At 43.8% G+C, this 12,881-nt stretch overlaps 1 protein-coding gene across 1 annotated transcript in view; it reads left to right on the top strand.

The window, feature by feature from the left end:
* LOC138846894 (glutamate receptor ionotropic, NMDA 2A-like) overlaps positions 1–12,881 on the top strand; it is a 171,441-nt gene that overhangs the window by 21,734 nt on the left and 136,826 nt on the right. The window contains exons 5-8 of the mRNA XM_070063914.1: positions 5,596–5,776; positions 6,863–7,031; positions 8,572–8,720; positions 9,799–9,933. Coding sequence (XP_069920015.1) covers positions 5,596–5,732 — 137 coding nt within the window. The 3' untranslated portion in view covers positions 5,733–5,776; positions 6,863–7,031; positions 8,572–8,720; positions 9,799–9,933. The remainder of the gene's footprint in view (positions 1–5,595; positions 5,777–6,862; positions 7,032–8,571; positions 8,721–9,798; positions 9,934–12,881) is intronic.

Below are 12,881 nucleotides of genomic sequence, written 5' to 3'. Positions count from 1 at the left end.
GAGGATTAGCCTAGTGAGTCACGGCGCCAGCCGAAAAACTAGTTCTCAAACTGTGTGTGTGTGTGTATGTGTGTGTGAGCACGTGTGTGTTCAACTTGCTGAAATCTTTACTTAATATAGAATTTGTCATCTGTGTATAATGTTAATTGAAAATGAATTTTAATGGAGAATGGGACTGGGAAGGGGAGAGGGAGGAAGAAGCGGTGTGGGAGTATAGGTGGGAGGATGGGTATGGTGGGAAGATTCACTGTATTCCTAAGGTTTTATTTTTAAAATTTATATTAAAAGTAAATAAATAGAAAGGACGAAAAAAAGCTGATTTTCAGCAGTGGGTCTCTTGACATTTGGGTAATTCATAGCCGTGGGGAGTTGTTTTATGCATTAAAGACTTTAGCATCCTCTCTGGTGTTTATAGACTAAGTTTTGGTTGTACCTCACCCCCAAGTTGTGACAGGTAAATTCTCCAGCCTCTGCTTGGTGGGACCCATTCCTGTAGATTCTGGGTGGCTGGTAGACAAGTATCATGCACTGCGTTTTGAGTTGGTAAATGGTAAGGTCAGTTTTAGAGTTTGTTGAGTTGAATTGGTTGGTGAGGTCCAATGAATGTCCAGTTATTTTGATATGGGAATGATTAGGGCTAGATATAGGATTTAGGAGCCATCATCATCTCTAGTTTAACTCTAAAAATGGCTAAAATATCCAAGAAAATGATAAACTGAGAGAGGAACAGTGGCTGTAACACAGAACCCGGGAGGAGTGCTAATGGTGTGGGAGGTGAGTGAATGAAGAGGCTTCCATAAGAAGTCATCAGGGATGTAAGAGAAGGGCAAGAAGCAGAGATGTTTTGGAAAGTGATGGAAGCGAGTATGGCCAGGATAAGGAAGGTGACACTCAGCAGGATAAATGCTTCAGAACTATAAATCCCAAAAAGACTGATTGGACCTAGCTGCTGAGAGATCATCTTGACTGTAGAGACCTGTACTGTATAAGATGTGGCCACTGAGCACTAGAGGTGTGGCTGGACCATGCTGCAATTTGCTATAAGCACAAAGTTCACACCTCCAAAGAGTTTCCCTAATGACTCATTTCAGTCTCCTACAGTGATTCAGACTACAGCCTGGAGGTGAGAGTGAGGGGCGGTCTCAGCATCCTAACCACTGCCATGTCTTCCATGTTGGAGAAGTTCTCCTACATCCTCGAGGACAAGGTTAGCTGCTACGGGCAGACCGAGAAGCCAGAGGCCCCACTGCATACTCTTTGCCAGTAAGAGAGAGCTCTTTGTTTATCTCCTAAAGTGAGATCGCAGTTTAGTGGTCGCTTGTTTAGATGTTTGTTGATGAAAATATGCACTGAAAATAGATAATGTGATGTGTGTGCATTTGGGATTTCTGTTGTATTTAATTTCACTCTGCTTTCCTCTCCCTTTATCTCAAATCCTTTTGCTTTTAAGATAATTAATTTTATGCTTTATTCCTAACAGTGTATTCAAGAAACTTACAAATGGTATAGAGAATCTCTCTCTCTCTCTCTCTTTCTCTCCCTCTCTCTCTCTCTCTCTTTCTCTCTCTGTATCTCAGGGATATCTAGGTTCCTTATAATGTACAGATCACATTCTTCAATATGGAAGAAATCTGATTTATTTATCCAATCCACGTAATGATTGCAGTTTCGTTTTGTCAGATTTTCCCCCTTAGAAGTGTTGATCTGCAGTGATAATAATCCAGCTTGACTATGCACATGTGATTCCTTCTAAGAAGTGGGGGTTTGGGGTCATAAGTCATGCAAGTTTTAAAATTTAAATATCTATGACCCAGTTTTGGTGCAGAATAACTGCCAATTTCCATTCACACCCACAGGTTGTTAAATCCCCCAGTTTCCCAAGTCCTCAGCCACTTGCGACTGTTGGGGAAAAACTGCCCGTACTGGTGCTTCTGGTCTCAGACTTAGTATTTCCTGCCTCCTTATACACTAAGTATTTTTATGGGCCATGGGACGTCTTGGCAACCATCACACTTAGAGCTGAATTGTATTCCATCAAATGGACAGCTCGTAATTTATTTGACTGCTACCAACTTGGTGGATGTAGAGTCAATTTGATGTTTCTTAGAAGTCTCATTGTTCTTGTGGCCCATCACTGGCTCAGCTGTTGAGATTTAGAGTTATCACTGCAGACTCATTTGGCATATTTTTGTCTGATGCTCACTGATTCAATCCATACTTCATTCCTCGGATAACGAGCATTGTAGCACTGTGATTGAGGGACTGGGCTCTGGAGTTAGCCTGTCTGGTTTCAAATATGGTGTCTTCTGCTTTCTCTGTGCCTTGAACGATCAATTTACCTTTCTGTGCCTGAGGTGTTCATTGTGAAATTATAACAGCCCCCACTCTCTCAGTGATCATTCCCCAACTTTGGCACACATCAGATTTTTGGGGAGAGCTTGTTACATCAGAGACTGGGCTCCGCATGTTGGCATGTCTCAAGTAGCAGCAGTACAAGCATTTGTGATTCTAGCATTTTCCTGGGTGATGCTGACCTTGCTTCCTGAGGATTTTGTTTTGAGAAGCTATTGTGAGTATTAATTGAGGTGACACATGAACAATGCTGCTTAGCACCATGCTTGTGTTGCCCTCGGTTGTTAGGCAATAACTTTTGAGCAATGCATGAAGTTTCTGGCCATCGTTAATGACAGTCAGCAGATCATGTGAGTTTATGGCAGGAGAGTACAGGGTCACTCTAAAATATCAACCTCTAGCATAGAGGTCAAGTTCCTCTCTGTCCTGGGGCTTGAGGGGTGTGTGTGTGTGTGTGTGTTAGACAGTATACTTCTCTCTGCACTGGGGCTGGAGGGGTGTGTGTGTGTGTGTGTGTGTGTGGTAGGCAGTATACTTCTTTACAATTAACACAGACCTGAGAAAGGAAGTATTCAATTGGGAAGTCATGGTCCTGTGACAACTTCCCTTCCTCTCCTCTTCACCTCAATAATCCTGTTTCTACATCACCCTTTTTAGCATTTTAAATAATTCTCCAAATGCCAGGATAAACCTCAGGTAAATCCATGTGAGACACGCGAGCCTCTTAGTGAGTGTGATTGCTGCCAGCCCAGAGACAAGAGCTGGGCTAATGAATTCATTCTTCCTTTCATGAGGGGTGCCCTGCAGGTGGAATACTCAGAAATGTGAAATCTTGATGGAAATGTAACTCAATTGTAGGGGAGTTGAAATATACACAGAAGAAGAAATTTGGGGCCGGTACCGCGGCTCACTAGGCTAATCCTCTGCCTTGCGGCACTGGCACACTGGGTTCTAGTCCCAGTCGGGGCACAGGATTCTGTCCCGGTCACCCCTCTTCCAGGCCAGCTTACTGCTGTGGCCAGGGAGTGCAGTGGAGGATGGCCCAAGTGCTTGGGCCCTGCACCCCATGGGAAACCAGGATAAGAACCTGGCTCCTGTCATCGGATCAGCGCAGTGCGCTGACCGCAGCACGCCAGCCACGGCAGCCATTGGAGGGTGAACCAACGGCAAAGGAAGACCTTTCTCTCTGTCTTTCTCTCACTGTCCACTCCGCCTGTCAAAAAAAAAAAAAAAAAAGAAGAAGAAGAAGAAGAAGAAACTTGGGTGGAAGAGTTTGCAAAATATTCTGTTCCCTTTCCAGTGGCCACCCTGGATTCCATTCTTGAAAATCCTGCCGTTGTAAAATTCTGTTGTGCCATTTCCAGAAGTTAAGCCTTTAAATGCAGCAAGTTTATAACGGTGATTTCAGTCCCCAGAGAAACACACATCAAGGGCAGTTTAAGTTGTCATCCACTGCCTGGAGTTTAGCCAGGCAGCTCTGCACCCATGGAGGATCCAGGGTACTCACACAGGGTGTAAGGTTGGGAAAGGGCACAGGAATCTTTGTTAAACCCCTCAACCCCAACAAGCCCAGTGTTCCCACACTCACCCCAGGAGGGTGTGGGCCACGTGTCCTTGTCCATAGCTAGAGCAAGCCCAAAGAAGCCCCTCGAGAACAAAGCTTGTAGAGGTCTCTGGGTTTCCACCCTCCACCCTCCCTCCTTGCATGCGCAGTCCTGGTGCATGCCCCTGGCATGTTCAGAGGCGTTAGGGAATAACTTCAGTCCTTGGAGACCATACACTGACATGAAGATGGGGGAAGCATGTCTAGGGACACAGTCAAGTAACAAGAATTCTTCTGCTCAATATTGACCAAAAACAAAACAAAACACAACAAAACAAAATAGGAGTGCAGAATCTGATAAAATGCCCACCCCAGCACTCACCGTGGAGAAGTGGAGAAAGAAGACTGACATGCCACATTGGTTTCAACATTTTAAAGGCAGTAAAACATTATTGATGATGTAGAAGTCCTGCTCAGACCCCAGTCCCAACTTCCTCCCCTGGTCCCTGGAGGGAACACACTGGGAGGCATTTGCTGTTCATGCAGATTAATGGACATGGTTTTGTACTTAAAGTTTCAGCATGTGCAGATCTCTAACAAGTTTGTGGAACTTGTGCAGGATCTTGAAGCATTTTTAAATATTTTGTTTATTTGAGAGAGAGGGAGAGTATAAAACCCACTGCACCATAGTGTGCACAATAGCAGGAAGCTGGATTGAGAAGACGGACCTGGGAGCTGAACCCAGACACTTTGGTGTGGGACATGTGCTTCCCAACTGGCATCTTAACTGCCAAACCAAATGCCTGCTCCTGCAAGCTATTTTAATTCCATTTCTCATGAACCTTTTGAAGTACCCTCGTGTGCAGCCACATACCCAATACATAGTATTTTTTTTTTTAATTCGAAAGGCAGAGTTACTGAGAGGGAGGCAGGGACATACACACTTCTCCCATGCTCTGGTTGGGTCATCTCGTAGAATATGCCATGCTTGTACTTGTGTACTGGCCAGGTGACTAGCAGAGGGCACTTATGCACCTTGAGCCCCAGCGCTCTGTTACAGAGTAAGGTGCTGCAGGTTGCTCCACAGCTTCCTGAAGGAGGGTGGTCTCGGCCTCTCAACCATACTTTCCCCAGCACTTTGTATTCTCATTTGCGGGCTTCTCCTGATGTTTAATTTCATCTGATTTTTTAAATATCAACTGGAGACTCTTTCTCCTTAAGGGTTTGGGGGTGGATAGAGTAAAATAGAGTACAACAGACAGAGAACTTGGCAAATTTGTGTCTTGGTCACCATTGTGTTTTGGTATCTCATGTGGTTCCTGGCAATTTCCAAATGTTAAAAAAAACATATACTATATGTATATAAATAGAATGTTATTTATTTTTATTTATTAGAGAGGTACCTAATGAAAAATACTCTGTCAAATTTTAAAATGAATCGCAGTATAATTTCAAAGAACAAAGTGAAACAAACGAAAGACCTGTAGCCCCACTGCCCTGAGCTCACCTCACCTTGCTGCCTACTTTTGACAGCTCCAGATCAGGAGCTGCCTGAAGCCATGCTCCCTGTGCCAGCCTACACAGTCTGGGTCTTTGTTTTCTGATTGGTTGGCACCAGAAAGTATTTCCATCAGAACTGAAGTTTGCCATTGAATACCAGTTTTATAAAAGTGTTGCTCAGTCCCACTATTTCCCTTTAGCTTCTTGGTGTCCAGCGTTGTGGCATTTCCTCGGATGCTGTGTAAAGCCCCGGTGCTGGACTTGGAACAAGGAGGTGAGCTCCATGATGAGCAACACCTGCAGGAAGGCTGGGCCGCTGGTGTCTGAGGAGTGGTAGTGGATTCACCGGGTCTTTGACTCAGGTTCATCCATCCTCGCCTGGTGAGTCTTTTTGAACTCTTTGTGCATATCGTGTGATGGCCCCGAACATGGGTCAGGGACACTCAGGCCTTCAGGAGCCAGATGGAAGGAAGAATAAATTGTGTATTACATTGTATGCTACAAATTAAATAGTGTATTTTATATTATAAATTATTTTTGTTACATACCATAAATTGTATGTTGTATGCTATAAGTGTACTTTAAAATGTATATGTGCTCAGAGGTATCACACATAGTTCCAGAAGGAATGAGCCTACCTGGCTGAATGCTGATGCCAGGATGGGTGAACCACCAGGTGGACGATGAAGACGTCCAGCCACTGTGTTAATTTCCAGGATTTTTGCTATTATTTTCTGGATTTATAGTTGTACTTAGTGGATAGGAACTGAGAAATGGATCTGGTCATCCAGAAAGGAAGTTTCTGCTCGCAGGCTTTGACTCCTGTTTTTCCTGATTTGCTAAGATGGTTTATCTCAGTGTGCCTTGAAGGTTCTCCAGCACAGCAGTGATAGCATTGACTGGGAAACCCAAGTAGACAGTTGTGTGTGTGTCATTGCCCACTGAACTCTGATTCTCCTCTGTGATACCCAGTGTTTCCCTAATTTTGTGAAAATTCCTGAGGAATGTCTTCTGTTATATTATCTTTATGAATGTAATTATATGAGGAAACACAGAATGTAAAAATGCATGTATCCCAGTCATATTATTACATTAATTGGGACTGTGGGGCTCAACAGAGGCAACTAGATCAGAGAATGGCTCTAGAATTTTAAGAAGTAAGTATCAATTGCTGAGGATATTTGTTGCACTTAGGAAACTAAGGTCCTGGATACCTCAGTACAGGTTATTTTTACTTCCAGATTAGATGTTGAAATGCTGGAATTATTTTAACTATGACATTCTTAGAGTGTTTTTAGTTCTGAGTGGGCAGGGACTGTTGTTTCTGCACAGTATGCAGAAAGGTGGCCATATAATTGGTTCTAAAACTTGGGTTGACAAAATGCAGTCCCTCTTTGTCCCTCTGTTTCACAACACACAAACTTTCAAAATATTTAGGTATTGTGCTTTGTGCTTTGATTCTTACAGAATGTGGTGAATTAAGTCTCTGTTCCTACTGGTCAGCAGTAACTAGTGTTGACCTTGAAGAGTCATTCCTCCGGCTTCATTTCGCTTGGGATTGCTATTGTGGTGACTCCTCCCCATCCTCCAGGTCTCAGCTCAAGGGCTGGCTCTGAGGAGGCCACCTGTGACCCCAGTAAGTTTACTCTGCACACCTTTGTCCATCAAATTCCTACTGGCTTTATAGGAGTTGATGATCAGTGTGTGTGGTTGCTATGTTTTGTAACATTTATTTGTTTAAAATGAGGAGTGGGGGTGAAAAAGAGATACTTTCAGATCCTCCATCTGCTGATTCACTCCCCAAAGGCCAGCAACAGCTGCGGATGGGCCAGGCTGAAGCCAGAAGCCTGGAGCTAGGAACCTTGGTCCTCAAGTACTGGAGCCATCATATATCATCTCTCAGGTATATTAGCACGAAACCTGGATCAGAAGTGGAGTGGCCAGGACTCAACTAGGCACTCCACTATGGGATATGCACATCCCAAGCAGCTGCTGAACCTGCTGAGCCAAAATACTCAGCGCTATGTGTGTATTTGAAAAACTGCCTTAATTGTATTTTATTTGAAAGGCATCATCCACAGACGCGCATGCACACACACACACACACACACACAGAGAGAGAGAGAGAGAGAGAGAGAGAGAGAATACTCTCTGTATATTCACTGCCAAAATGTCCACAACAGCAGGAGCAGGACCAGGCCCAGCAGGCCAGAACTCAGAGTTTCCCATGTGATGGCAGGAACCCAAGCACTGCTGCCTCCCAGGGTGCACATAAGCAAGCTGCTGGAATCCACAAGGGAGCTGGGACTGGAACCAAAGCACCCCCCATTAGGTTGGGAGCATCCCCAGACAAATCTTACTTCTGGGCCAAATGACCCCCCCCCCCATATCAATGTTGAATACCCAACAAAAGGATGAATGAATGAATGAATGAATGGCAAAGGGTTAGGAAGACAGGCACATGGAATTTGCTGTTTCCCAGGGCTTTGCAGCATGAGTGAGAAGGGCTTTTTGCCTCTCCTTATATCCTGCTTGGGAGCTCACCAGGGAAACTCAACTCTGAGTGCTTCTGCAGCCTTGCTTTTGCTTTGCAGAGTCTTGTAGAACAAAGCCTTCATGGCCCTTGCTTTACTTGTTTCTTTACCAAAGTGGATTTTGTAAGACTTGTATTTCAGCTTTGCAAAACAGTGTTGCCAGGACTGTTCACCTGGAGAGGCCAAGCATCCTCTTTCAAGAAACTGACATGTTTTGTCTACTATTGCTCCAGAAAGGATAGGGCCGGGCCCCAGGCGGGATCTATGCAGACATCCTGGGGAAGCTCAGGAGGGTTCCAGTCACTGGGCATGGGGGCCAGGCCTGTCAAGGAGCCGGCCTCCCACAGGTGGTGAGCTAAGCGTGCAAGTCCCAGTGGCCCCCAGGTGAGGAGGGAGGGACCAAGAGACTACAGCTCCTGGCTGTCCGGCCTGTAAGTGCCCACAGTCCTTGGTTGGCCACTTTTTTGGAGACAAACCCACACGGGAGCGTGTCTGTGAGAGAGCTGCAGCTTGGCTTGGGTGTGTGTGTGTGTGTGTGTGTGTGTGTGTGTGTGTGCTCCCATGGGAACCTTTGCATGTGTGCGGCCAGGCTGGGACACGGCTCCTCTACCCCATTCCTGATTCTTTGAAACTTTCTTCAAGCTCCAGGCACATCGCTGTGGCTGCTGGAGAGGAGGTGTCCACTGGCCTGAGCTGGGCGTGAGGTTCCCCCGTAGCACTTGACCCCCAGGCCCCATGGCAACTGCAGAGACTCCCACTCCTGGGGTACACAGTGTGGGTGAACATGAGCGGTGAGTGCGTGCTGGGCACGGGGAGGGTCCTGGAGCACCTGGGCAGGTGTGTCTCTGTCAGGCCCAAGCCTCACCTTTCAGGGTTGCCCGGTTTTCTGCTTGGGCACCAACACCACTGGGCCATCTGGAGTTGGGACTCTGAGGGCAGGAATGTGGCAACTCTTGCCAGTTCCTGCAGTTCCTTCTCTGAGCAAAAAGTAGCAGAGATACAGGCTGAGTGCCCCATGTGTCGGTGCAGCACGCGGGCAGGTGCAATAGGCACCTGGGCTGTGCTGGCTGGCACAGGTGCTTCTCTGCCGCACTTGATCTTGTGGCGGTTATGGTGATTAGGAAAGTGGGTTCTTTACAGACCCCAGTGAGGAGACATTTCTCATGATGGCATGCCCCTGCGGGAACAGTTGGAACCATGCACAGGAGAAAATAGTGATTGCTAACTAACCAGCCATGGGGTCACAGCTGTGCTGGGTGAGTGAGGAGTCCTCGGCCAACCCACACAGCACCTGGAGGCAGAAGTGCTTTGTTCATCACCATGTTACTTCACTGCTTTCTCTCACTGAGTTACAGCCACTGTTTTCTCTGATTTGTCATTTGTCTTTGTGAACCCTCCCACCTCTCCATAATATGGTCGCCTTGGAATTCATTTTGGAAATGAAGGGCAGGTCTACCTCTCTGGGTTCCCCCTTGGTGAATGTCACAGGCAGTCACTTTTTCACAGTGGGGCTTTTGCTCCATACACGTTATTCTCATTTTCACATGCAGAAGTTGGGGCTCAGAGAGGCTGAGTGACTTGCCCCTGGTGACACAGCATGATGCTGCCTATGGTGCATAATCAGGGAGTGAGTCCTTGTGAGCAGAGAAGTGAGGCTGATGGGGCAGAATGAGTCCCAAGGCACCAGCAGGAGTGTCCTCATGGGACCTCTCTGAATCTGACCTTATGCAGCTTCCTCTTCTGCCCCATCCATGCTGGCCTCTCAGTTCCGTGACGGTGCAAAGTTCTCTTCCACCTCGGGGCACTTACATTGCTTTTCTTTCTTGATTGTTTCTGTCCTTGAACTTCTGCCATGAAACTGAGGAACAGACCACATTTCCCAGTGGTTAAGAGTTTGGTAGCTGGGGGAGTTGTTCGTGGAAGGATGAGTTTCCAAGCCTCATGTTCCTCTTCTGTTAAAATGGAATCCTCTCTGAAGATTATCTATTTTATCATCTTAAAAAGGTAAGTTTTGGTTTGCTGATCAAGTATATTTTTTATTTCATTTATTTATGTTCTGATCCATTTTATTTCTCATCTCATGCTTGTTTGGGGTTTTGTTTTTTCTTGTTTATCTAAATTTTTGAGATATATAACTTGATTTTGAATTTTAGGCATTTCTCATTTTAAATATGACTGCTGTATGCTATAAACTTCCCACTTAATGTTTTTGCTTTAATCAACAGTGTTTCACATGTTTTGTTTTACTTTTCATTTATTTCAAGATAGGTTTTATTTGCTTTTTAATTTCTTCAGTGATCACTCATCATTCCGTAGCATCTAGTTAAATTTCCAAATATTTATGAGTGTTCAATTTTTATTCTTATAGTTTATTTCTAGTTACCTGATAGGATTTCAGTCTTTTCAGGTTTGCTGAGGATTGATTCGTGGACCCATATATAATATATCCAAAAAAAAGTTGAGTGTGCTGATGAGAAGAATGTAGCTTTTAGGTTAAATGTCCTATAAATTTCTGTCAAGTCATTGACTTGATGTAATATTTTAGCTTTGACACGTGTCATTATTTATATTGTATTTGGATGATCTGTCCATTGATGAGAGTGCATTGTTCAACTTACTCCCTATTGTTGTATAGGAATGTCTCTCCCTTTCGGTCTAATGCTATTTTCTGTGTATATCTTGGTGGTCTTGTGTTGGTTGCTTATATATTAATGATTGTTATATCTTCTGCTGAATAAAATTTAATCAATGCAATGTCCTTTTTATCTCTTTTTATAATTTTTGATTTCAAGTTTTTTATTTGTTATCAAGATAGCCAATTCTCCTCATTTTTATTTTCTGTTTCTGTGGAATATCTTTTTCTTTTTGCCCTCCACTTTCAGTCTATGTGTGTCCTTGTGAAGTGAATTTCTTATAGATATTATATAGTGGGGCCTTTTGTATTTAGTTCAAACTTTTATTCTTGAGATTTTTTCCACTTTTTTAAAAATTTAAGTTATATAAATTTCGTGCATTTCATAAATGCAAATTTAAAGAGATAGTATTTTTTCCCAGCCGCACTCTAACCCTTCTTCCTCCTCTATCTCTATTCCCTTTCTTATTTGTTTAGTAAGATTTATTTTTAGTTAACTTTAAATGCATAAGATTAAGCATATACTTATTAGAGCTCAGCAAATCGTAAGAAATAAATAAAACTGCTCCTCAACAGTTGAGACAAAGGCTGTTCAAACCATAGCATTTCAATGTCATTTTTATTTTTATAGATTACCATTTTTTACTGTTATTATAAATATTTTGCTCAAAACATTTTATCTAAGGTACACAAACTTCATAAATTTCTTTTTTAAATTTTTTTTATTTGAAAGAGCTATAGACAGTGAGAGAGAGAGAGAGAGAGAGACAGAGAGAAAGGTCTTCCTTCCATTGGTTCACTCCCCAAATGGCCGCACTGACAGGTGCTGTGCTGATCCGAAGCCAGGAGCCATGTGCTCCTTCCTGGTCTCCCATGTGGGTGCTGGAGCCCAAGCACTTGGGCCATCCTCCATTGCCTTCTCGGGCCACAGCATAGAGCTGAACTGGAAGAGGTGCAACCAGGATTAGAACCTGGTGCTCCTATTGGATGCTGGTGTCCCAGGCAGAGGATTAACCAAGTGAGCCACGGTGCTGGCCCCAAACTTCATAAATTTCATTAATATAAATTGATGAACATAGTGATTATTTTCTACCCTATCAGTACTCCCACCTTTCTTCCTCCTCCCTCTCCTATTCGCATTCTCATTTTTTGTGAAGATCTATTTTCTTTTCTTTTTAAATATTTATGTATTTGTCTATATGAAAGGGTTACGCAGAGAGAGAAGGAGAGGTAGAGAGTCTTTCCTCCGCTGGTTCACTCTCCAGTTTGCTGCAACTGCTGGAGCTGTGCCAATCTGGAGCCAGGACCAGGAGCTTCTTCTGGGTCGATCAACAGGTGCAGGCACCCAAGGACTCAGGCCATCTTCTACAACTTTCCCAGGCCATAGCAGAGAGCTGGATTAGAAGAGGAACAGCCAGGACTTGAACCGGCCCCAGTATGGGATGATGGCACTGCAGGTGGCAGCTTTACCTGCTATGCCATGGCACCGGCCCATAAGATCTATTTTCAATTAACTTTATGCACATATGATTACCTCTATAGTAAGTAAAGAGTTCAAGGCATAGTATGAAAAAAGAAAACCTGTTCCTCAGCAGTTGAGATAATGGCTGTTCAAAGTAATCACATCAGAAATTGGCAGTTTAACTTCTGTGGATTACATTATAGATACACTATTAATTATTAACAGAAATTTACGGAGAACATATTGTATTTGTCCTTTTGAGACTGGCTTATTTTGCTAAGTATAATGTTTTCCGGTTGTAACCACTTTGCTTCAAATGACAGGATTTCTTTTTTTTTCTTTAGGACTGTGTAGTATTCTGTGGTGTACATATTGAAAAATTTCATTATCTTTTTTCAGTTAAAGCACATCTGGGTTGATTCCACATCTTAGCCATTGTGAATTCACCTGTAGTAAACATGGGGGTACATATCAGTCTTTCATAGGCTGATTTCATTACCCTTGGGTAAATTCCCCATAATGAGATGGCTGGGTCATACTGTAAATCTATATTCAGGTTTCTGAAGAATGTCCATACCATCTTCCACAGTGGCTGTATCAGTTTACATTCCCACCAACAGTGGATTAGGGTACCTTTTTCCACACATCCTCACCAGCAATTAGTTGTTTGTTGATATCTATATGAAAACCATTCTAATGGAGGTGAGGTGAGAACTTAACTGTGGTTTTGGGTGGCATTTCCCTGAGGTTAGTGATCCTGAGCATTTTTGCATGTGTCTGTTGGATTTCCTCTTTGGAAAAATGTCTGTTTATCTCCTTCACTTATTTCTTAACTAGATTGTTTTGTTGTTGAGTTCC

The sequence above is a fragment of the Oryctolagus cuniculus genome, chromosome 19, assembly GCF_964237555.1.
Source record: "Oryctolagus cuniculus chromosome 19, mOryCun1.1, whole genome shotgun sequence".
Classification (NCBI taxonomy): Eukaryota; Metazoa; Chordata; class Mammalia; order Lagomorpha; family Leporidae; genus Oryctolagus; species Oryctolagus cuniculus.
Note: the sequence above shows the minus strand (reverse complement) of the source record. Positions and strands in the feature narration are given on the sequence as shown.